The sequence below is a fragment of the Centroberyx gerrardi genome, chromosome 7, assembly GCF_048128805.1.
Source record: "Centroberyx gerrardi isolate f3 chromosome 7, fCenGer3.hap1.cur.20231027, whole genome shotgun sequence".
Lineage (NCBI taxonomy): Eukaryota > Metazoa > Chordata > Actinopteri > Beryciformes > Berycidae > Centroberyx > Centroberyx gerrardi.
The window spans coordinates 6,878,076-6,904,820 of NC_136003.1; the positions used below are offsets into that span (position 1 = coordinate 6,878,076).

Genomic DNA, 26,745 nt, shown 5'->3' on the forward strand with positions numbered 1-26,745 from the left:
GAATCTGGTCTGCAGGTTCCTACTGTATTCTGGCATCCTTCGCTGTAACAGCTGAATAGTAGCCTTGGCCTATACGATTGACTAGAATAATCTGTGACTTTAAGGGCCACAACTGCTTGTTTTGCAATTGCAGCCCATCTAAATTGCCAGGATATGTTTAAGTAATACATGAAGAGTTTACACTTTACAACAGGTATACCAAATTACATGAATAACACACTATTCACGTTAGGTAATGCTTGTTGTGGCTTATTCACTTTAGTTAATGCCAGGATATGTTTAATGCATGAAGAGTTAGGGTTTCAACTTAGACAATACATTGGCATTAACAAACATGAATAACAGCGTTACTTAATGCAGTTGTTTATTGTGCAATATGAACTCATCTTTGTTAATGTCACTGTTCATGCTTAATTAATGTTAGTAAACACAGTTAAGATTATTAACAAATGTGTATAACAACATTAATTAATGCAGTTGTTCATGTGTATTTCACATTGTTAATGTTGTTATTCATGTTTAATTCATGTTATTAAACACATTAGATAACATTATTAACAATGATGTATAACATTAATTGATGCAGTTGTTCATGTGCATTTAACATGAATTAATCTGTTAATGTTGTTATTCATGTTCATGTTAGTAAATGCATTAGTTAACATTAGTTAATGAACACTTAATGTTAAGTATTATCTATCTACATGAATGAGACCAGATAGAGCCGCATGTTTCTTTGACCTGTGCATCAGTGCTTTTTATTGCAATAATACATCTGCATGTTGATATATACCCCCCCACACACACATATTGTCAATGGTCAGAACATAAAAAGAGCTTTTGGACAAGTACTGAACACGTTGACATGAGAAAAACCCCACAAATTAATCACACCCACTGACTAAACCTTCAGATGCACGCACACTCGCTCACGCATGCAGTCGCATGCTCACACGCTCACACACACGCTCACACACACGCACACACACATGCAGCATTTAGTTCCCCACACAAGCAAAACACAAGCTCGAGATGTGATAAGTACTAAAGGTTTTTTGAATGGTTTCCATGTCAAAAGTGCTGAATTTTTTTTTTTTAACACTGACGATGCCATACCTACACACAGCTAGACTGAACTGTACTGTACGCAACACAGACAGACAGGCCAACAACCCAACATTTACTTTCACTATTACAGTCACCTGGTAAAGTCAACATCTCCGGAGCGATGGGAGGGAACAATCATACTGATAGAGTACTGATATTTCAATTATTCTCATGATATACTGTATTTTTTCTATATATACTATTTACAAAAAATAAATAAGTAACATACATTTAAAGGGTTTACATTTACACACTGAACAGCTTTTTTTTACATCCACTACGCACTCACTAAAAGCCTCTCATAGATTCACATCTTAATATTCAAACAGCTCGGGGATTGGTGTCATTTTTGCATGTATACTGTATATACTGTTTGTGTTTGTGAGTATACATATTGTACTAACAATAACTAGCTAGCGGGACGCAAGATATGCAACGAACACAACAAATACGTGAAGCTAAAAACATACATGGCAAATATAATTTTTTTTTTACGCACGATGCACAAGACAGCACTGTTTGCAATCCCCGTATTGCAATTTCTTTACAGACGACAGATTTTATAACAGTACGATTTCCAGTACGATTTTCTGCGATATGTCAGTTAAGTGTCACTGATCGGGATGAAGATGAGGAGGAGGAAGGTGATAACGGATGATGGGCATATCGGCTACTGAAACATGCTGTGATAAAGAGGAACCGTGTGTCCCTCTCTGAGACCGGGTGTATAGATAAGATGTATAGATAGAGAGACAGCTGGATGGATGGATGAAAGGAGGAAGATTTCCTTTCTCCTCCTCTTCCTCCTGTTGTCCCACGGCGGGCCTGTTGGTGGCGTGACGACAGCTTCCTCCGCTCCCTCTACTCATAGAAGCTGCGGTCACTAGATAAAGGAAAGAGAGGAAGAAAGAGGAGAGTTTTTCAGTTTTCTGCGGATTACGTTGCATTACTCTCCCCCCCTGAAAGACTTACAGTCTTTCTGACGCTCAGTTAACCCCAGAGTACTCACACAACACCAGCACAACGCTGGGCGGTGTCTGGAGCGAAACAAAAAACCACCAGCAGGATTTAACCGGCTATAAAACAAGAAGAGAACCACCATGTGGGACCATCACTCATTGTCCTCTGGTACTATTGCACTCTTGATCCTGTCTATGGAGTGTTGAATAGATTTTTTGATGATCATGATCAAGCCTCAATCCTCACACAAGAGTTTTCATTAGAGTCTCATGATATTCAAACTATAAAAGTTAAAATATACTAAATCTTAAAACCATGTAGAGGCATACAGAATCAACTACATATCGACTATAATGCTGTGAGCCATAAAAATACTCGGAACAGCAAAATAAAATTCAGGAATAATAAAAATGAAATGACATTTGCAACGTCATGTTAGGCAAAGCATCATCATGAAAGGCATATTAAATCAGCAGTTGCTATAAATTATGAATGATAATGTTAAGGGTTAGGGTGGTAGTCAGGTTTATACCATATAAGATACACTGAGTGTACAAAATATCACAAATTCACCTCCTTTTCAGGCATGAAAGGGAAATGTAGATGGAAGGGAGGAGGCAGGATGAAGACTTTTTTCATGCCTTGAGACGAGTAAAACATGGATTGTGCAAAATAATGTGAAACTCAATATTAGGAAAGCAGTCCTAATATTTTGTACCCTCAGTGTAAATGCTGTGCTTTTCAGTGTGAAAAGGTACTAGATACTAAAACATGATGAAATCACTGATTTGAGAGATTTACCACTGCTACTACAACCACAATAGCATGGAAAATAAATGTGTGGATTCTAACCTAATAGCTAACTAGCTAGCTACAGGTGTGTTACTACTACTCCTAACCTACAGTCACTAGTCTTATCGCTGTGTTGTTGACCTTACCAGTGAACAGTCAGTGACCAACAGCTTAAATGCGGATTTGATCGCCTTCATTCAACCTGGTGATTGCAAAATAAAGCCGTTAAGGTCAAGAGTCAGTAAGGTGAGAAGAGGTCACTAATTGGCAGCCATTAGTATGTATTCTTGTGTGACATTACTGAGCCACATTCTAAGTGTATTCTGTCAAGGATGTTTATGGAAATGATGGTAGATTGTGAGTAGAGATGTAAGAGGGTCTATGGTCAAAGAAACAAGCTGATTGGGTGATCATGGAGGAGGTAAATAAACAGGGATGAGGATGAGAAAAAAAGAGGGAGGCTATTGGGTGGTGGAGGTTGAGTGGCAGCCATGACAGTAGAGGTGATTGGTGCAGAGCGGTTGTACTCACGCCCCCTCGTCTCTGAGCAGAGATAGGAACTTGGTCACTCTGTATTCTTGGTCCATCTGGAGACAGAGAGAGAGAGAGAGAGAGAGGGAGAGAGAGGGAGAGAGAGAGAGATTGAACAGTCTGTTGACAGAGGAAACAGTCAAATATGTAAAAGTCAATACAGAGAGGCCTTGAAGTCTCCTAGCAACCGTGTCTGGCACCATCACGGGGGTCCACTGGTGTAGATCCGATACTATCACTTCTCCTTGTCTATTGTCATACGTGGCTGTCAGGTTTGTCACAGCTCACATCGGGAGCTTTTAATAGCTGCTACTCCTGTCACTGTGCTGTCACCGCCGCTGTAGCTACCTGCAGTGACATCTCGATGAGCATGAGGAGTTTCTTGATGCCGATCCAGACTCGCTTCCCTTTCATCTGGTGCGCGATGCTGGCCCGCTCTTTCTCTGTGAAGCTCCCCAGCAGCTAGACACACAACAAAGACGTTACCGAGGTGTCTGCAGCGTTCACAAATCAGATTCAAGAGGTTTTAATACCTTTTTAATGCTGGCTGGAAGTTACGAACAATTTAAAAAGCAAAATAAAGAAACGCAGCTGGTAAAAACAGACGATTTCCAATTGAACACAGGTAATGAAAGTTCTGAAAACCCTGTTCTGTATTTTTTCTGGTAAACAAATAAGATGTCTTGTAACTATATTTAAGACATTTTCAATTTAGTGAATTTTTAAAGACTTTTTCTGACTTGTGTGTTTGACTACATGAATGTGAGCATCTGTGTGTGTGTGTGTGTGTGTGTGTGTGTGTGTGTGTGTGTGTACCTCCAGGGCGTCGACTAGCTGCTCCCCAGTAGAGATGTTGGGGATGTGGATGGTGGTGCTGAAGGCATCTAACATCTCCATCTCCTGCAGGACGTCCTTCCTGCTGGTGGTGCCGATGATCAGCAGCTTCCGGCCCTGCGGAGAGAGGGAGGGAGAGAGAGAGAGAGAGAGATGCAAATCAGCTGCCACAATTTGCCAGCCAGCTTGGCCCATTGTACCATAATCTTGCCTCCCATTGCAAAAAATCTCGGTGTTGTCTTTGACAGCCATCTTAGCTTGGATAAGCATGTTCCAACAGTTGTGCAGTCATACTTTTTCCAACTTAAGAAAATCATAAAAAAAACAGAAAACTTAAACTGTATCTTCTTTTAAGTCACGTCTTAAAACTCACTTTTACAGACAAAAATTATTTTTCTGTTTCTGTTATTATTAGTTATTATAGAGGGAGAGAGAGAGACAGAGAGTTCAGACATCCTCCTACTGCTCAAATTTTCAAGTGTTAATTTTCAAGTATTGATTTTTCAGCGACACTATTTGGAGTTGAAAAGTGCCGACTGTAGCCTCCGGGGCAGCTCTTCAAAACGATCTAAAGTGTTAAATGAACTCTGATGGGTGTGGACTGATATAAACACTGGCTTAGTGTTGGTTTTTACACTCTCAGAGTTTAACACTGGCAGTTATGTTAGCTGGTTGTAGGATTCACCAATCTACTGTTCCAGTTGCTGTGGCTCTACTTGAGAAGCCAAATGCTGAAATTGTAAATAGCAAATGTAGTGAGGACACAGACAGCGATGGTACAACGAAAGACTCAATGAAAAAACGAAACCCTCATGTCTAGATCTCAATCAAAATTCAATTATCTACACTTTAAGATGAGATGAAACCTTATTGATCCCTGCAGGGAAATTAGATCGTTGCAGCAGCAAAAGTAATAGGATTCATCGGTGAAAAAAAAGATAAATAGAATATAACCACAAAAACAGAATACGAAATACGCAATAAAACAGTAGAAATAATAAAAACAATGAAATTATAACGCAATAAAATAAAGTAGGGGTAATATAACGTATGGTGCTGATTATTAATTGTCATGTTGGCTCGCCTATTCTACTGTTCACACTTACAAATGGCTTTGGATAAGAGTGTCATGCATGTAAATGTGCGGTTTATGTAAATAGGATAACTCCAGCTTGCAGGTGAACTCTGACCTTGGGCGGAGGTTTCTTCAGCAGCACCAGCAGAGCCTGGAGAACCAGGTTGGAGAAGCGGGGGCCGATGGGGACATAGTCCAGCAGACGCTCGATGTCGTCCACCACCACACAGCTGAGCTGGGACTTGTAGGCGTCGTCGAAAACCTGAGGCAGAGGGAGGGAGGAGGGAGGGAAGGAGAGATGAAGGAAGGAAGGAAGGAAGGAAGGAAGGGGAGACAGGATGGAGGAAGGAAATAATGTAAGGAAATTAGGAGGCAATGGTAAACGGAGGGAGAGGGGAAGGAAGGAAGAGAGGTAGGATGGAGGACGGAAGGAAGTAGGGAAGTGTGGGTGGATGAGGAAGGAAGGAAGGAAGGAAGGAATGGGAGACAGGATGGAGGAAGGAAATAATAGAGGGAAAGTAGGAGGCAATGGCAAAGGGGAGGGAGAGGGGAAGGAAGTGAGAAAGAAGAGAGGAAGGATGGAGGACGGAAGGAAGCAGGGATGTGTGGGCGGATGAGGAAGGAAGGAAGGAGGGAAGGAAGAAAGGAAGGGATGGGGGGAGATATTGATATTTATAGTCCACAGATATATACATGCAATGGAAGCAAAACATATATCATAGTCCATATAAATCAATTACAGTGTTATAATAACAACTAATGAATCAAATGTATTTCTTTGCTACTTTTTAGAAATGCAATTGCTTTCAATTGAATAAAACAACAGTTAAACCTCATGCATATGCAGGAAGGTGAAATATAAAAGTAGATAAAAAGAATAAACATTCTCATGAGCCATTGCTCTAAATGAAAGTGTGCTCTCTGTCGACTTGCTGTGGTTAAATGAGGGATACAAACACAAGCTGCCCACCTTTTTGATCGCCTGGCACTTGGAGATCTCCGAGTGTCCAATCATCTTGTCCGGGGAGCAGATCTTAATGAAGGGGAACTGGGAGTCCTCTGAAATCTTAGCTGCCAAGGCTGTCTTCCCGCTGTGGGGTGGACCTTGGAAGGGGTGTGTGTGTGTGTGTGTGTGTGTGTGTGTGTGTGGGAGGTGGGGGAGTGGGAGGGTGGGTAGAGACAATAAAACTACTGTAAAAACTGTCAACAAAGACGTTTCTGCAGTAGTAACACCGGAGTGATGCAGGATAAATGCCTGAAAGGGGATTTCTCTCTTCAATGGCTGGCACTTATATGTGTGTGTGTCTGTGTAACAGGCAGCCAAGCCGCGCGGTGAAACTGATACTTTTTATGTCCTGAAGTGCCCTTAACCTTGATGAGCCTCTGGCATTTGAACGCTATTTATGCAATGCTATTTATTTCTATTTCAGCGCTCTGAAAATGAGAATTTACAGGGAATATCAGTGGATGTTAGAAGAAGATCGCTTCACAGGAATATGCCAGAATGTATTTTACAACTTGTTTGACAGATGCATTGCAGTAGATGGTGGTTTTCATCTGTTTCTCTCCACAGAAACAACTACAACAACAGCTACGACAATGTGGGTGCGTACAGTGTGTTGGTTTCTCATCTTACCTTCCAGTAACACGGCCACCAGTGGTGTGCGGTCGCTGTTCTTGGTCTGCTGCACCAGCAGCTCCCCGTCATCCAGGACGTGGGTGACGGGGTCGCCCCACTTGATGATGCCGTTCATGATGTAGCTGGCATAGTCTTCCTGGTTCGTACCGAACGCCTGGAGAAAGGGACAGGGGGACGAGGGTTAAGGACTGGGTCTGATTTTTTCTTTGTATGAAAGTGTGCTTAGAGGGATTTGAACCTTTCTGATGAAAATATAAACGGTCCTCATCTAACGTTCTTTTATTTTCTTTATGTGAAGGAGAGGGAGGACCCATGTTTAAAAGACAGACTCCATAAAGAACGTGTACGTACTGGTTTAATGTCGTTGTCGAGGGATCCCATGAAGTCAGCCCGGCTGACCTGCAGCTTCTCTGCCCTCTCCATGTCCACTTCTACTGTAGATGTAGCCTGGAGAGGAATACACACACATGCACTAGCATCAGGTCAATGTAAAGCTATTAGGGATGGGACGATATGCTTATCTCACGATATGATTCGATATGTGATATGGGGTTCATGATTGAATACAACCACGATACGATGTCATAAATAAAAGTTCAATGACAGCAGAGTCTGAATTCTGTTTATTTCTGAGCCACAAATCTTTCTAGTGATGGCATTGGCTCGCTAGAATGTAAACAACAATTTAAAAATGTCATTACAAAGTTCAAACAATATAATTTCAATGGAGAGCTTGTGAAACTGTGATGGTCAAGCGTCTCATTTGTGATTACTACAGCAGAATAAAATGAAGCTAATATCACGATTCATTTTTCTGCCCCACGATACGTATTGTCACATTGTTGCATTGCGATATATTGAATTTCAAAATATCCCGATATGTCCCATCCCTACAATGACTGTCTTTGTCCTGCCCATGCCTACCTAAACTGTAGGCCTGGAAGGAAAACATATATACACACATACTGTACAGCAGTATCAGAACGAAGTACAGCTATAGCTAAAATAACTCTCTCTGGTCTCTCCATCTACTGTACACACATTGCATCAGAATTATTATGCTACAATTAACATATTGTCACTGTCGGGTGGTGAAAACCTTGCAACTCCAATTTTGGTGATTTTAATGTTTTAACTTCAGCTGAAAGATTACAGGCTCCTCTATGTGTTGAGAAAATTCTATAATACTTGAATTTATGAAATCTTTTCAAAACCAAGTAGAAATGCTTGGTCTTCAAGCTTAAAATACAGCTGTCTTTCTTAGTTCCTGAAAAGTTGACATGCTGAAGATACAAAGTTTTATCCCGCCAATATGAAGCTATAGGAACAACAAATCTCTGCCCTCTGTCCATGTCTAGCTGAGATGACATAAGTGTGTTACAAATAAAATTTATTATAAGTATTGGTATGGGAATGGCTATTCTAACTAGGGATGTGCGCGATTAGTCGACTAGTCGATTAAACGTTTCTACCCTCGCTATGCCGGCGGTTATGCCCGGATGTAAACCAGCGAGGTGGAAAGTGGGACCGGACAGAGATGACACCTCGTAAAACCAGCGCGGTTTGGCAGTATTTTGATCTAGAAAAGGAAAATAAGGTTGTATGTAGGCTGTGTCAGAATAAACTGGCATATAACCACTCGACCGGAGCAATGCGTAACCACATTCAGCACAGGCATGTGGACGTTAACCTGCAAAGAGAGCAGGCTGCTGGTGCTAGCACTGCTAACGTTAGCCACACTCGGCAAACCAATATGACACGAGCTGGAGCGCTACTGGATGGAAACCTGTATCCCACCTAATGAAGATCCACTTGTGTGGTGGTGCGGGAAGACGCGACGCTTTCCAAAACTATGCCGGCTTGCAAGTCGCTATCTCTGTGTGCCTGCAAGATCTGTGCCAGCTGACAGAGTTTTTTCAGCTGCTGGACTTATTGTTAATAGACTGAGGTCTCGTCTTTCACCCGAACATGTTGACATGTTGATTTCGCTGAACAAAAATGTTTCGTCAGTCGAGTAAGTAGGCCTACCATGTTGTGTGTGTGTGTGTGTGTGTGTATTATTTTAAATGTTATTTGTTCACTTTTATTGAGTGAGTTGTCATGTTTTGTAATGTGCAATGTTCATAATGCACGGCGCAAGGTGCCACACATTTCAGCGGCAATTTATTTATTTTAAATGCTGTTTGTTAACTTTTATTTAGTGAGTTGTCATGTTTTGTAATGTGCAATGTTCATAATAAACGGCGCAAAGTGCCACAGTTATTGAAGAATGTGATTAACGGTTTCAAATGGCTCTTAAATACACGCAATATTTTTTCGTAAACAATTTTAACCTTATAGATTAAATTGTGCTCAATTTTGACTGTTTTCTGAGTGTTTTCTTACTTTTAGACTAGTCGACCATTCTAAATGTAAATTTTCGTTTAATCGACAGGGAAATTAGTCGTTAGGAACATCCCTAATTCTAACCTCAAAATAGTTTGATCTGAGAAGTCCAGCATCAATATTCAAGACCACCGACCTACTATTCCGACTACTATGTCAATTTAAGGCATCTGATTGGCAAGTCTGACCGCAGTCTGACCAATGCTAGCCTCGCATGATTGGTCAGCGACTGACCTTGATGTGTCGGTTCATGGCGGTGGACTGGGCGGCCCTGACCAGCCCCTCCAGCTCGGCACCGCTGTAGTTCTTGGTCTCGGCCGCCAGCTCCTTGATGTTGACGTCGCCGGCGAGCAGGCCGAAGCCTCGCATCTTGTTGGTGTGGATGGTCAGGATCTGGACACGCCCCTTTTCATCAGGGAGACCTGGAGGTGAGGTCGGGGATGAAGAAACATAAGCGGAGGAGGAGTGGAGACGGTGAGAACGAGGAGAGGTCGAGGGAAGAGAGATTGCAGGAGAGAGTGATGGAGTGGAGGTAGGGGAGAGGGGGAAGGAAGGAGGAAGAGAGGAAGGAGGAAAGGGGGAAGGAAGGGAATAGGGGAAAGGAGAGGGGGAAAAACAAGGTGGGAATGATGACGAAAGAAATATTCAAAATATTAGATAGATAAAAAGTTAGAATCCCACTATGGATGTGGGATTCTAACTTTAATATGAAAGTCAAGTTGAGCTGTTAATAAGGAAAGATACTGTGCTGGAGAGAGAGATAAAGGGCTCTTACCAATTTCCATCTTGACCTCAAACCTGCCGGGCCTCATCAGGGCGTCGTCTATCAGGTCAGGCCTGTTGGTCATACCTGGAGAGGAGAGAGAGAGAAAGAAGGGGGGAGAGAGACAGAGAAAGAGAGGGGGAGAGAGGGGAGGTGTAAGATAGAGCTGTTTGATTGCTGCCGACTCACGTTCATCATCAAATAGAACAGATTTACAGGAATTTGTCACGGTGACATTGGCGCAGAGGCATATTGAGAACAGGATAACGAATAGACAAAATAAAGTTATTATTTTATCATATTATACCATATGTATACTCAATATATGGATCATGCCTGGAGGCAAGAAGAACATAGTATGGAGCAGTATTGATATGCCACCTGCTTATTTCTAAACACATTTTGGAGGCACGTGGCATAGTGGCATGTTAACCGTTAATTCAACAATTCAGATCTCATTTGCCATGGTTTCATGTTTATCAGAGGCAGAGGTGACAGAGAGAACATCATTATTTTTTGTTTATCACAACAGCGAGCAAATTAACAGATTAATTCTCAACAATTGATGGTTTGGCAGTGTTGCCAATAAATCAGTGAGGATGTCTCAAGCTGTCTAAATTCTTTGTTTACATTTCATTTCATTACACTTCATTTATTTGGTAATAACTAGGGCTCGACCAATATGGGTTTTTGAAAGCTGATCCCAATACAGATATGAATAATGAAGATGCCAACAGCTGATATTTTGTGGCGATTACCAAATTTGACCATTTTCATGCCAAAAAATTCCAAATATGCAAATAGTGTATGTGCCAAAGCCTATGAATCAACATTTAGGCCACCATGGGATACTAAAACTCTCCACTGAAACCCAGACTGATGAAATTCTTTTAGTATTCTTTAAGGCAGTGTGACCCACCAAACCTATTCAATAGTAGGGAAACTTGAAAAATGTAATTACTGAATAAAATGTACAAAAAAACAGTGTTTTTCTGTAGCTGTGGTCAAGGAGGATCCTCCATCATATCAGCAGTGGACCACATGACTGTCCAATATCTACTATTTAATAAAAGGCCAATATCAGCCCAATATATCAGTCTAAAAGGGGCACTTAGAGGGATAACTGTGATGAAACACCTTCCTCTAATGCGACTCACCAATGACCAGGATGTTGTTGAGCTGTTCCACTCCGTCAATCTTGGACAGGAGCTGGTTGACCACCGTGTCGTGCACGCCCGTGCTGCTGGCGCCCGTGCCTCTCTGCTTGCAGATGGCGTCCAACTCATCAAAGATGATGATGTGGAGGCCGCTGTTGGCTCCCAGCTGGAGGGAGGTGAAGGACAGGACAGAGGGGGTTAGTATGCCTGCTGTGTGTGTGTGTTATGTGCATCATTAAAGCCTTCAAATCAAGTTTTATTGTACTGTATTGTATGTTATTGTATTATAAAAGAGGATAAAAGAGAGGGAGAGAGGGAGTTACAGGGGTATTAAAAGAAGGAGAGGAGGGAGCTCGGGTAGTTGGCAAAGAAAGGAAAGACAAGACAGGAGAGAAGTAGAGAAATAAGATGGAGATTTTACAGAAGAAAAAATGAGGTGAGGATGAAAAGAGAGAGGCAGTGAGTGAGGGGGGGTGAAGAGAAAGATAGAAGGAATGAAAAAGGAGAGAAGAGAGAGGAAGGAAGAGAGGGACAGGGAGTTGAGAGAGAGGAAGAGGAGGGAGAGACTTAATAGGAGAGAAGGAGAGAGTAAAGAAAGGAAAAGGGGGGAGGGAGACAGAGAGGAATGGCGAGGTAAAGACTCATTTCATGGTCCATTTGTAATTTTCAGGAATGCCTTTCACACCAAAAATTGATCTGACAGGTGCTTGTATTGAAAAGCTGAATTCAACTATCCAAGGTCGACACTAACACAGGGACACTCAACCTCGGAGCTGTATTCATGCCTTTCATTATATTTAATCACTTATTCTATTACAGTTTCTGTTATGTTGTTAATGAAACATGAGCATGTTTGATATTGTCAATCAGCAAAAGTTCTATACAAATTAACTTTGTTATTATTATTAGTACTAGTGGTAGCAGCAGCAGTAGTAGTAGTGGTACAAGCAGTAGTAGTAGTGGTAGTAGTAGTAGCAGTAGCAGTAGTATTAATAATAGTAGTAGCAGTAGTATTAATAGTAGTAGTAGTAGTAGTATTAATAGTAGTAGTAGTAGTAGTATTAATAGTAGTAGTAGTAGTAGTAGTAGTAGTATTAATGGTAGTAGTAGTAGTAGTAGTAGTAGTAGTAGTATTAATAGTAGTAGTAGTAGTAGTAGTAGTAGTAGTAGTAGTATTAATAGTAGTAGTAGTAGTAGTAGTAGTAGTAGTAGTAGTAGTAGTATTAATAGTAGTAGTAGTAGTAGTAGTATTGATAGTAGTAGTAGTAGTAGTAGTATTAATAGTAGTAGTAGTAGTATTAATAGTAGTAGTAGTAGTAGTAGTAGTAGTAGTAGTAGTATTAATGGTAGTAGTAGTAGTAGTAGTAGTAGTAGTAGTATTAATAGTAGTAGTAGTAGTAGTAGTAGTAGTAGTAGTAGTAGTATTAATAGTAGTAGTAGTAGTAGTAGTAGTAGTAGTATTAATAGTAGTAGTAGTAGTAGTAGTAGTAGTAGTAGTAGTAGTAGTAGTATTAATAGTAGTAGTAGTAGTAGTAGTATTAATAGTAGTAGTAGTAGTAGTAGTATTAATAGTAGTAGTAGTAGTAGTAGTATTAATAGTAGTAGTAGTAGTATTAATAGTAGTAGTAGTAGTAGTAGTATTAATAGTAGTAGTAGTAGTAGTAGTAGTAGTATTAATAGTAGTAGTAGTAGTAGTAGTAGTATTAATAGTAGCAGTAGTAGTAATAGTACTAACAGCAGTTTTATTTCCATAGCAGTTTTCAAAACAGACTTACTAGATGCTTCACAGACAATAAAACTACAATAAATAAAATCCAATAAGATAAACAATGAAAATGCCCGGCATGAAGTCTAAACAGCTTTACAGTAAGTAGTGGGAGACAAAGCCAAGATATAAAACCCAGGATATGAAGGATGTGCGCTGCTCTCTCACCCTCTTCTGCTCGTCCTCAGCGTCTGCAAACAGTTTCCTGATGTTGGCCTCGGACTCTCCCACGTACTTGTTGAGGATCTCGGGGCCGTTGACGATCTTTGGCTCCCGGGCGTTGAGCATCTTACCGATCTGCCGGGCCATCAGGGTTTTACCGCAGCCCGGAGGTCCGAACAGCAGGATGCCCTTCACGTGCTTACAACCTAGGAGAGAGGACAAGAGGCAGGAAGGAACAAGTCAAGACAGAGGAGAGAAAAAGGGAAGGCAAGAGAGATGAAAGAGAAAGGAAGATTGTACGTTAAGGAGGGCAATATTTTTTTAAAGATATTGTTATGTGTTCAATGCCTGGGGGAGAAGAGACCAGATCAAAATGTATTTCTAAATCATTTCTAGAGATAAAAGCAATAAAAAAAAGTATATTATTATTGCTGTATGCGTGTGTGTAAGAGAGAGAGAGAGAGAGAGAGAGAGAGAGAGAGAGAGAGAGAATGAGAGAGAGATTGTAGTACTCAAGAGTTCATTAAGTTGGCAAAGCAAACTGCAACTGGTTCCTCCATTGTATTATTGCTATATTACATTTTTGTACCACAGGGAATATACAGCACATACAATTTCAAGTAAGGTTAGGTAATCCAATCAACTATATTTTTATAGTTACATTTCCTGTTTGCAGGGAAAGAGACGTTTATAACCTGAGACTTTCAAAAATTTTAATTAAAGTAGTTGCAACTTTCTATCTGTCAATTCTTGTGTATCTTTTATGTATCATTTTTTCATCTTTCCTCCATAGAAAATATAGCTGGAAATAAATTTCTCTCCAATAACAGAATAACGGAAGTACAACGAAAGAAAGAAATAATGGGAAGTTAGAGCTTCTCAGTACAGCAGTACGTTGCTCAAAACAAATCCGTGGCACTCCATCATGGTGAAAATATTACATTTTATTTATTTGACATGATAGGAAATATTGAAGCTAGAGGTCGTTTCTCACCCATCTGTTCCACAATGTCAGGAGGGAAGACTCGGGAAGCGAAGGCTCGGCGGAAAATGTCAGAGAACTCCTTGTCCAGACCACCAATTCCCATCTTCTCAAAGTTCCAGTCTGGGTTGATGATTGTCTGTCGCGCCTCCTTGGTCTTGGCCTTACCTGTAAAGTGAATAGAGGACTGGTTAGTCAGCAATTCTGATAAAAAAGCTGATTTTTTGAGTGTCAGAACCAGGCATGTAGCGGAGGGTAAACCTACCAAAACTCACTTTACCACCTTTTCATTTGCAGAAATAGTTTATCCAACTTTTTAGCCTGCCGTAAACCTCTATGATCCAAATTCATGGTATATATCATAGTAAGTAGTATCAAACTGATGTAAACTTATGAGGATATGGTAATAAAATGCATAAACTGCATCAAATAATACTAAAATAATAATACAATAATATTTCAAGGTAGGAAGAGGACATTTAATGTGTTGTAAGTCAGGACAGAAAGGCAACAGAGTAGATTATTGAGGGACATTATGAAAAAAAAAAAAAAATACAAAAAATAAGCCTAGTTTGCTTTCTTGGTCTTTGCCTTAACAGACAGAGAGTAAGAGAGACGACGATTCATAATGTGTGTGAAAGAGATTATTGTAATGTAGAATAAAGGAGAGTGTGGAAAGGTTTTTGTATTGGGCTGAAAGGCTTTACAGTATATCAGTTTGGGTGTTTGGATTTCAGCTGGACCAAAGTGACATTTTACTGCCACCTTGTGGAAAGAATAGATGCTGCAACAATGTTGGATTTAGAAAAAGACTGGCAAAAAACATGACAGAGGTGAATGCTAGAGTCCACAGGCACAGCCACTAATATACTGAACAAATAATCCAGTAATAAAACAAATAGGGGAGAATATACAGTATGTAAAGGCAGGGGTATAGATTGTTGAATTAAAGGCGTACAAGATGTCCTAAAAATGTTCTTAGAAAGCCCAAGTCACCCTTCGACTGACTGTTATTTTGAATTTTAGCATTGAAATACCCCAGCTTTCAAAATGTCTCTCCGTGACTTTTCCTACCACCACTTTCTGTATGTTAGATTTTCAAAATCACGCAACAAAATAGTAGTTATGATTATATTTTTCACATTCGTTAATGTGAGGGAGGAACATGAAAATTCCAACTGTGAGGTGACATGAGGTTATGAAATTTCGGAAAACATCAACTAGTGTGGGTGGAAGTAAGGAACGTACCAACTAGTGTGAGGGAGGAGCTCTCTGCCTTCTCGAAGATCACCTGGCTGTTGCCCACCATCAGCCCGATGTCGATCTGCCAGAGACAACACAGAGGTAAACACACTGTTTTCCCTTCAGAGAACTAGCATACTTACACACTCCATACTGAGCATAGTTCCCGCCACTGTCCATAACCAACACGGAGTCTCAATGAGCACGTTTACATTCACATTAATATTCTGGTTATATTCAGATATACTGTTTATGAGTTGGTGTGCATGTGAACGCCACATCCCATTTACAATAACAGGGATAAGCCCATATCCTGAATATGAAAAACCTGAATATGCCAGCTGGGATATGTCGATATTAACCGGTACATTCTGGCATGTAAACACCATATGCTGTTTATTGTTGGGTTTAGTGAACAGTGCAGGTGCTGTTTCCATGGAGTCACAAGCTAATGAACACAGCGGGAAAACTATAAAACGTTAGAATATCTCCATGTATACAGGTATATGAAAAAATTGGTTACTGATCATTCCATGTAAACACCATATCCTAAGACATTAGCCAGGATAAGGCTCATATTCAGAGTGTTAATGTGCATATAAAGACACTCAATTAGGGGGGATGGGATGCTCTTCTATATTACATCCCACTTAGGGATTTAGGCTGATAAGACCGGTGTATTTTTTAATAAAAATCTTGCCCAGCACAGCTTTATGACCACAAGTTATGACCGCAACAGAAGAGCCCAGGCAGATTATTTCACTAATTGTAGAAAGAAATGTCACAAACTGCGCACTCCAACCAAGCACTGCCCTTATTTGCGATGCCGAAAATGATTCTTACATGTGAAATTAATTATTCACCGCCAGCCGCTAAGGACTCTTTAACAATGTATGTATCCACAATCCATTAAACGCTTCTGTCCCCTGCCTCATTATGCGCAACGTCTGACTGCGCCAGCAACCGGGATGATATTCATTAGAATCATTTTCCTAAATGCTGATCATTAAATTTCTCAAAAAGGAATTTAATTACACCACCCTGCATGAGGTATTAAATGGAGTTTAATTATAGATGGGTAAAATACCAACTAAGTATATGTTAATCAGTTTAACAAGTTAGAGCACCACACTGAACATCAGCTCCCCCTCTCTCTTCTGTTATTCAAGACATAACAAACTCATGGAAATGGAACAGAGATGCAATGAAAATGTATGAGCAATCAATCGATAAATTCCTACCAGTGTCAGGGGGACAAACTGGGAAACCCATCAGAATTTAAGCATCCTGTTGTTTTGCAGAAAACTGCCACAGAGCTGCGCCTGGTTTCCACTGACATGAGGGTGAGAACGTACGTGCCCCGCCAGCATCAAATTCTGTCATTGTTTGCGATTGACAGCACACTGAAAGGGTCAAAAAGGTTGTTGTGCAGCTACTGGAGAAGCATCCAGCTGTTCAAAATGCTTAATGATTGATAAGACGTATCGTTAATGCGGTCGCATATCGATTCCGGTGAATTAGGCAATTTGGAATAAATGAATAAATTGGAATCTGTTCTTGATACCCAGCCCTACAAATAACCCTGGCCTATGTCAACAAATGGCTAATGTGAAAAGTGCAATTTTGAACTTCTGGCTTTGCTGATTACAGTGGCAAATCTAAATGTAGATAGAGGGCTGTGGGTGCGGTCAGGTACCTTCTGTTTCTTTCCAGAGGGTGCTTCTCCCTTAAGGATGCTGGCGTCCATGGCCTCTATATCCTTGATCACCAGGCCAAACAGCTTGTCGCAGAAACTGAACACCATCTGAGAGAGGGAGAGAGAGAGAGAGAGAGAAGCAAGGGGATGATGAAAACCTGAGCAACAACAAACAGCAAAGCAAAATGTACGTGTGTCTTGCGTTTATGTATTTGTGTGTGTGAGAATATTAACCTGCTGGGTGACAGAGAAGGCCTGGTTGTTGAACTGCTGGATGAACTCGGCGGCCATCTTGTCCGAGTCGTAGGGGGAGGAGTCGGTGCTCTTCTTCTGCAGGAAGTCAATTTCGATTGTCATGGCGCCGATGCACTGCTTGGACTTGTCGAAGTTGTAGTTGGACACTGCGGGGACAGACACGATTAAAGTAAACAAATTACACTAAAAAAGGAATGATTGTGAAGTCCAAAGTTTATTGTCTAGATTTAGAATGACCATAGAAATGATTTTACTAGAAGAGAACACAAGAGAAGCAGAAGCAACATGAACAGAACATCCTAGACTAGACTACTGTAGACTAGACTAGAATAAAGAATAGAACAGAATAGAGGAGAAGCAAAATGTATAGATAAAACAGAAGCGAGGCTCTACCGGTTAAATAAGCAAAAAATGATAATACATAGACTGCAATCTGAGGCAGTGGAGAAGGACTACATTTCCTCCAGCAGGGGTTAGCATTGAACTACCAGAAAATTAATGCAGCTGCCTTAACGAGCTATGAAGGCCTCGTGCATCACAGAACAAAACACTGCCGGTGATAAATGTTGACAAAATTGCTCGTAACCTGAAAAGGCATTATTGTCTTAAGAGGAGGCCGAGGTCGCCACATGATGAGCACAGGCCGCGTTCCCTCTCTAAATCTTATAAAGCAGTAATTAAATAGAGCAGTAGAGCTACAGATGTCCCAGTTTCTACAGTTAATCGTCAAGTGCATTAATCAAACAGAGGATATTACCTTCCACCTCCTGGCCAATGGAGAGGCCGGCCCATTTCCTCTACAAGAGAGAGATAAGGAGAGATTGAGCATTTAGATTGAGCCAAGAAGTAGTAAATAATGGCGTGTGTGTGTATGTGTGTGTGTGTGTGTGTGTACCTGAGGCAGGCTGAAAGCGATAGTTCCAGGTACCACAGTGTGGTGGCCCTTGACTGTAAACACAAACTTGTGGTTGGGCGAGGTCTTCACAGTCACGTGTCTGCAGAGAGAAGAGAGTACATTTTTGTTTTGTTTTTTGACCTTTTTTTAACTATATACATTGTTATATTTCTCCACAGCATCAGATCAGCCGAATCTGTTGACATTTTTAAAACTCGTCTTAAAACCCATTTTTATTCACTGGCCTTTTACTGAGTATGACATGTTCTTCTATGCTCTATTGCTCTTATTTCATGCTTTTAACCTTGCTATTATTTCCCTTACATCTTAATTTTTGCTGTTGGTGTTCCAGGCCTTCCTTTCCCTGTTTTGTGAAGCACTTCAGTACAAACTGCTTTTGCTTTTTAAAGTGTTATATACTGTAAATATAGCTGACTGGACTGGGCTTGCCTATGGAAAACCCATTTGAAATGTGTTGCTCTTGTGCTAAAAGCTGAACTATCATTCTTGTTTTTGGTGTTGTGAGCACTAAAAATATGCGATGCTGTCTCAATTTATCATTGGTCAAATAAAAAGGTAAAGACGTATGGTATAGCTGCACATATTACACTACATATAGCTAATAAACTAAAAGAGATATATAAAGATATAGCCATCGTGAAAGTTCTTTTTGCAACATACACAGAAGAGTTATACACTGACTGAGAAAGGATAGGCTGCAGTTGCCATGGCAGTAAAAATGTAGGAAAAACTTAAAGACTAATTAGATGGCTTCCACTACCTCATATTTATGATCCTTCATTAATGAGGTACACAAGAGGAAGCCTTCAGCTGGCTGTGCTCTAGTTTCTAAAGGGAAGTGTTCTTAACACGACTGCACCCTCAACTGTAGATCTTAATTAAGCAAAACAGGGGACAGCAACTAACGTACATATCCAAATAGGCATACATAATACACACATTATGTATATTGCTATTCACATATATGCTTCATTTAGCTTCCCATATCCCTCTCATTGTCACATATTGCATATACTGATCGTGCCACTATTTCAGACTGTATACATGTTATTTTTTTAGATGCTTATATTTTTGAAACGTTATGTTTGTACACATATATAGCACGTTTCATATTTAGTAATCCATATTAAAGGATAAGGCTGGTGTTTTTTAATGCATTGCTTACCGTCAACAAATCCTATGAAAATAACACAATCAACAATGCGTTTGCTCTACTCCCGTTACTTTCTGACTTCCCACGTACCGTTTTTAGCCTTCAACCCAGAAGTCATTGGCTCCAACTGTAAGCTAAAAACCTTGAAATACAGCTCACAAAGACATAGTTTCAATTTTAAAAATCGCTAACTGTTACCATGAAAAGTCAGGCTGTTATAGTTATTACCACATCAAATTCAAATGGGAACAAATTCTTCATTACGCCGGGGACTATTTTCGGTGCTACGGAACTGCTTTCCTGAGATCGCAAATGTGTTTACAGCTGGCTATTAAGTTGTTTGAGGAAAAAGTCGGCTGGCCCAGTGCATCGTGATGATGAAATATGTTGCCCAGAGCAACGGCATGGCTCTCTGACATGTTTTTAATCGTTTTTTTTAATACAATGGAGTTCTATGGCTGCTGGGATATGGCTGCATTGGGCACCAGCTACATGGACGAGACTTGTTGGCAAAACAAACGCATTGCTGATTTTGTTATTTTCATAGGATTTGTTGACGGTAAGCAATGCATTAAAAAACACCATCCTTTAAGCAAGCAATCAATACTGTAAATAACATTTGTAAGTAAACTCATACATGTAAGTAATCCATACTCTTTCCCATACTTCCCACTCTTATAGTCTACATACTGTTGGCAGCATATGTTTATATAACCCCACAACTATTTTTATGTATTTTCTTCCCTGCTTTACTTTTGCTGCTGTAATGACCTAATTTCCTCACAGGGATCAAGTTTCATATTAAACGGTACAGTGTTTTTTTCCATTGTCAAACAGCAGCACAATCACAACACCACTTTTCATTAGTGACATTTCTTGCAGGAAGAGGAAAATGCAGCGGGAATGGGATAACTGGGTCTGAAATGCCCGAATACTTAGCATGCTGCTGAGTACTAACCATTTATACCACATATATATTTACCACATATCACGTATATATTTCCAAGTTGGAGGTTTATTTTTCCAAAACACATGTGAGGGTTTTTTTGGCATCTATTTACAGGTTGTCGAATCTGCATTCACAAATCACCAGACACATGCGGATTGGTCGCATTTATTTGTTCGTTTTGGACAAATCTGACCGAGGTGCAGTTTCACAAATGTGTGGTGAGTTCACGTGCTAGTGAACAGGTCCGACATCCGACACTTCCCAGTCGCCTGTTGAGAATCTTATCTTGTTGGAGGGGTTTGTCAGCCTCAGTGACCCTGGCAGCAATGTTGTCGGGAGCCTTGTGCTTCTGGTAGAGCCAGCCAAGGCAAACTGATGTCAGATGGGGGGCCAGACAAATAGCGATTCAAGCTAGGAGCTTAGGAGTCACTCGCAGAGTCTGTCACTCACTCACTGAGTCACTCACTGAGTCACTTGCAGAGTCTCTCACTCACTCACTCACTCACTGAGTCAGTCAGTCAGTCACTCACTCACTCACTCACTCACTCACTGAGTCAGTCAGTCACTCACTCACTCACTGAGTCAGTCAGTCACTCACTCACTGAGTCAGTCAGTCAGTCACTCACTCACTCACTGAGTCAGTCACTCACTCACTCGCTCACTGAGTCAGTCAGTCACTCACTCACTCACTGAGTCAGTCACTCAGTCACTCAGTCACTCACTGAGTCACTCACTCACTCACTCACTCAGTCACTCACTCACTCACTGAGTCACTCGCAGAGTCTCTCACTCACTCACTCACTGAGTCAGTCACTCACTCACTGAGTCAGTCAGTCAGTCACTCACTCACTGAGTCACTCACTCACTCACTCACTGAGTCACTCACTCACCGAGTCACTCACTCACTCACTCACTGAGTCACTCGCAGAGTCTCTCACTCACTCACTCACTCACTGAGTCACTCACTCACTCACTCACTGAGTCACTCACTCACTCACTCACTCACTGAGTCGCTCGCAGAGTCTCTCACTCACTCACTCACTGAGTCAGTCACTCACTCACTGAGTCAGTCAGTCAGTCAGTCACTCACTCACTTACTGAGTCACTCGCAGTCTCTCACTCACTCACTCACTCATTCACTGAGTCACTTGCAGAGTCTCTCACTCACTCACTCACTCACTCACTGAGCCAGTCAATCACTCACTCACTCACTGAGTCAGTCTCTCACTCAGTCACTCACTCACTGAGTCAGTCAGTCAGTCAGTCAGTCAGTCAGTCAGTCAGTCAGTCACTCACTCACTCACTGAGTCACTCACTCACTCCCTCCAGACATAATAAACCTCCATTATGACATCACTCTCCAGTCAATGGCTTGTGAAATCATCAATCACGGTCTATAACGGCAGGGCGTCTGGGCTGCTGGTCTGTTCTACAGAACGCTGCAGATGTGAACATGAACAGGAGGCTTATCATGAGGTTGGGCTCAGTTTTAGCTGTGGAACCAAACTAATATATAGGGGGTGGTTTCTAATATTCAGGAGTTGTCCAAGGTGAGAAGACGGGTGTGGTGATACCATAGAGATAAAACAGTAGAGGGGACATTACATCATTAACCGTGGGATAATCGTCCGCCATCTTACCTGGGTCCAGTTTACTTGTAACTTGTCCTGATTTATACCTAACTGCTGCACTAAAAGGACCAAAGAGACCAGAGAGGCTGGAATCAACTTCCACACGTCAGTTAAGCTAGAGGCTGTTTTATATACTAACTATACTAACTACTAAGTTAGTATATAAAACAGCCTCTATCTTCACAACATTTCTGGCAAGTAGTAGCCAACGGACTGGATTTTTATTTGAAATAGTTTGTAACATAACGGTAATGTTAGCTAGTTAGCTGTTAGATGCAATCCTTGCCTCGAAAAACTCAATCGAATCATCCTTCCGCTCTTCAACTTCTTCCTCGCACCGCGCTGCACCAAACATCAATTCCTCACAGTCCTCTGTCACCTCAACTTTGCGTTCATGAAATCTATGGACATCGTCAACAAAGGCCGCTCCAACTCAGCATCTGCCATGCCTTTCATGCGGCGTCTTACCCGGTTGTTGTGACACATCAGTTCATTCCTTATGCAGCTTATGTTCCTGGTCATTCTAAGGCTAGGCTAGTCTTCCTTCAGACTGTGGGAGGAAACCGGAGTTCCGGAGGAAACCCACATAAACACAGGGAGAACGTACAAGAGGGGGAGATTTGAACCCGCAACTTTCTTGCTGTGAGGCGACAGTACTACCCACCAATCCACCGTGCCGCCCAAAGGTTAAGGCTATTGCCGACTCTCTCTACCGGTACTCGATTCAGAAGTTCACAAGCTTAGCCCCGTGCCGAAGTCGATCCAACCATAGAATTCTATCAGTCTTGTCACCCCTGCATCTCCGACCTGTCGTTCTTTCCCATGCCACTCTTGTCTTCTACCTCAAACTGACCAACCAACCTGTTTTCAACTTCAAATTTAAATCCTAAGGCCTTTCGAAACCCTGGCAAACTACCTACATCTTAGAAGATCTCAGAATGCTGCCCCTTCCGATCTACTTTTCATCTCGGAAACCAGCCATGCATCTGGTTCCATACTCTCCTTCACCAAACCACTTCTCTGACCACTCCTTTTGCATCAGAGCCGTTAACTACATCTTCCCGCAGTGAAGCACGTGATCCAACTCATGGGTCGGGGAAGTCTCTGGAAATCAACCCAAAGAAGGCACTGGAGCACACGGATCTCTGGTTATAAATTTAATATAGGTACAAGGACTGACGTTTCGATGCACCTGCATCTTCCTCAGAGTCAAACAGGTCGTTGGTCATCCCGAGTCCATCATAGCTGAAATATCTTTGTTCCGAACAGTCACCTCTATTTCATCAGGAAGGTCTGCTGAGCCCGGGAGCTACAGCGGATTCTTCTCCGAAGCCTTCCCCACATCGCAGTCAATGTCTCATCCATATCCGAGAAGAAGCAGTCATCTATGGCCAAACGCTACAAACTGTGCTAACCAAAAACCTAACATAATTATTGAATAAACATTCAAATCACATTCTGTTGATGGTGTGGTCCTTGCTCGTGAATTGGAGCTAACTAGCTGAGGTTCAGGAACAGGGCCACGCCTCAACTCCACCTCTTCCAGCCTTAACCTATACTGTATATGCGTACCTGCCCTGCACCAATGTTTGTCCTCGTTCTTCCATGCCCCTTCCGCCCTCCCTCTCTTCTTTCTCCCTCTCGCTATTCTCTAGTTATCTATGGCCAAACACTACAAACTGTGCTAACTGAAAACCTAACATAACCATTGAATAAACATTCAAATCGCATTCTGTTGATGGTGTGGTCCTTGCTCGTGAACAGTATGATACAACCAAATGAAAGCACTACCTAGATGTGTATGATATGAGATATGTAATTACACTGGCTTCCCTCTACTAGGTTTATAGAGTTTGACAAATTTTTCAAGGCTGATACCAATATTTTTAGACAGAAGGCACCTGTCAATGGCAATGTCCATTTTTATCTTTCATTTATTTAAATTGAGTGGCATTTGTTTGTGGACAGGAAAATACATTTGTGATCATCCTTATTAATTTACAAGTCATGATATACATTTGTGAAACTTGTGTGCGTTTATTTCTTTTTAAGACAAATCTTACTCCATACAAAACACACACACACACACACATACGCACACTCACAAACACCCATTGTAAATTCAAGAGGATTCCACCGCCAACTAATCTCAAATTAGCCAGAGATTAAAGTCACTGTGGCTTGGTCTGCCACTATGGATAACAGACAGATTTACGACAATGAAATCAAACAGGATGATGGGACTGTATCCACTTAGCCCTGAAGTGACTTTATAGAAAAACGACGTAAGTGTTGAAGGTTAACCCCTTCTATAACTCCACTGTATCTGCCTCCGGCTTTGTTGGAAAGGGATCATTGTGTCTAAGGGATTAACTCACTATCCCGATTGAAGAGGATAATATACAGGATGGAATTGTGCTGCTTTTGTGATATTACGCTAGATTTACTTGTTGCATCATCTGCACTTAAAAGCAGGATGCATGCTTGATTTCATTTATTTTATTCTGGGAAAGACAAGACCTTTCAGCACTAGGTCTAGATCTGTCTTTCCTGCCAGATGAGGCCAATCAATCCCTGAAAATTAAATGTATCGTAATGTGTCTCCTCTAACACTGTCTGTGATCAGTTATTTAGCGTATAACACAATACAGGTGCTGTCACTGACGTATCTTTCTGTTTCTGTTGTCAGATGACTGCGCCACTACAAGAAAGTGATTTGATTGAGGGTGAGAACTGATCTATACCCTACTAAGACGAATCGGAAGTACACCATGTTTGTGAAAAGGGCCTATACCCAGAAATGCTGTAAGGCAGCGTCAGTAAACTAAATGTCTTCTTCTTCTGTTTAGGAGACAATTTGTATTTTGTGGGTGGAGAAGTGTCCATACCCGACGCCAGAATTTCATTTGAATGAATCTAAGGTGTTTCAATTTGTGAGGATGGGACGCTTTTCTCTGTTGCAGCCCCACTTTGTGATTTTGACTGCTAAGAAAAGTGTATTTTTACAGAAAAATGTTGCCTAGTGCAGCTTTAATCCTCATCATTAGTATCTAGCAAAATCAAATGGATTACCATAACCATAACCATGCAGCTGCACACATCAAACTCCTGACTTTAACCTTCTGGATGAATGATGGATGAACAGGTGATGGGTGTTTGGATTAGACAGATAGATGAGAGAATGGCTGGAAAGACGCATGAATGTCTGCCTGTATTGACGAATGGAATGGATGAATAGGTGATAATGACAACTCACTGTCCTGACTGCAGATCCTTCTCGCTCACCACGCCGCAGTTAGTCAGTGACAGCTCATCTGTCGGGCATCGCGCCGCTTGCATGGTCTGCCAAGGATGAAGAGAGAGGAGGAGGAGGAAGAGGGGTGGTGGTGAAAAAGAAGAAGAAAGAAATATGTTTAAAAAATACTGTGTGTCACTAAGAATTTATTTTCAAGGCAGGGCATTTGAAGTGAATTCTCTAGAAGGACAAAAATACAAGAGGAACGTTCCAGAAGCGACAACACACATACACAGCTTTTTATTTCTTTGAAATCAGTTCATCATCAAGGTTCCACACATCCACACCTGGAAGCTGCCCAGTGCAACCACAGTCTTCTCCTTCTGGCCACTGAGTAGCTCCACTGGGACCGTTGGGTATTAAGTGCTTTGCTAAAGCTTTTGAAGAAATGGAGAATTTGTCTTATTCACTCTCTCCAGCTGGAGAAAGAAACCTGGCCCATAGTTTTCATTCTAAGTGCTTTTAAAGCATTTCATCTGAACAAAGGCAAAATGAATAACCACACACTAAATCACATTTCCACCCATTTGCATTGTCTAACAAAAAGCCATGTCGGCCTAAACTGTAGCACAAGTAAAGCTTAGTTTGATGGCTGCACAAGATGCCAATTGGTTGAAGAAATACAACCACTCTGGATTTTTTCACCTTTATTCCTACTTGACAACTGATTTAGGTGACACTTTTTTCACTCTGTGCTCACACACAACCAAGTGAAACAAAGTGTAGACAAAGTGAGGCGTCTGGTAATGTGTGACCTATGTGTTATATACGAGATGTGATGATTCAGGCTGAACATTGCAGCCTAGTCAGAATCAGACTCATGTCTATTTGTCAAGTGTCTTACATGTACAGTTGAAATGCCCAATACAGTAACCCATATTAACATTACTGAAATACACTGACAAAGCTCATAAAAATATGATACATAACTGAACAAATGGCCATTTACTTTTTTGTATTTAATTGTATGGCTCTCTCACACATTTGTTTCATTCATAATACTTATTGTTTAGGCTGTCAGTTGGGACGTCTAACGCTGACATACAGTCTATTTATCTATGGCTAACAAGGTGGATGAATCATATTTATAATCATATTGATGAATCATATTTTAATTGTATAGTGCTGTGGGAATGTATCAAAGAGAATTACGGTAGGATCTACAATTAGAAAGGTTGTATATTGTATGACAGTCACTGTATTATTTATGGAAGTGATTCAAAGGGGATTTCAGTGATGTTTTCATCTAATATCTACAGTTAGCAAGGTGGAAATTTCATATTAACCGTTAACAGGAGGGGAGCCATCTGCTCCGACTCCCCTCCAAATGTCCCCTCGATGACAGTATTGAAAGATAAAACAATATCACGAGGTATCAAACCAATATACAGGCCCCTGACGCATGTTAACAAAGATTCAACATCTGCAGCTTCCAATCAGGCAATTAGCAGCTTCA

At 41.1% G+C, this 26,745-nt stretch overlaps 2 protein-coding genes across 2 annotated transcripts in view; both read right to left on the reverse strand.

Moving 5' to 3' along the window:
- LOC139914740 (homeobox protein Dlx4a-like) overlaps nt 1-26,745 on the reverse strand; it is a 144,459-nt gene that overhangs the window by 25,956 nt on the left and 91,758 nt on the right. The window lies entirely within an intron of this gene.
- Nucleotides 3,031-25,333, reverse strand: nsfa (N-ethylmaleimide-sensitive factor a). The gene is made up of 19 exons (XM_071903126.1): nt 25,251-25,333; nt 18,241-18,340; nt 18,103-18,142; nt 17,325-17,491; nt 17,091-17,198; nt 15,401-15,476; nt 14,165-14,320; nt 13,177-13,376; nt 11,244-11,409; nt 10,099-10,173; nt 9,558-9,745; nt 7,290-7,385; nt 6,936-7,092; nt 6,270-6,403; nt 5,415-5,561; nt 4,207-4,341; nt 3,739-3,852; nt 3,391-3,446; nt 3,031-3,061 (listed from the first exon to the last, which is right to left on the reverse strand). Exons 1-19 carry the CDS (start codon nt 25,331-25,333, stop codon nt 3,031-3,033), a joined length of 2,229 nt encoding a protein of 742 aa, XP_071759227.1.

What these genes read in the sequence shown, in the direction of transcription:
- nsfa (XM_071903126.1), bottom strand. Translation starts at nt 25,333, where the DNA reads ATGCAAGCGGCGCGATGCCCGACAGATGAGCTGTCACTGACTAACTGC. An exon ending in AAGGATCTGCAGTCAGGACA is followed by an intron (nt 18,341 to 25,250) that starts GTGAGTTGTCAT and finishes TTCTCTCTGCAG; the next exon opens with ACACGTGACTGTGAAGACCT. An exon ending in AGCTAGTCGACGCCCTGGAG is followed by an intron (nt 3,853 to 4,206) that starts GTACACACACAC and finishes TTGTGTGTCTAG; the next exon opens with CTGCTGGGGAGCTTCACAGA.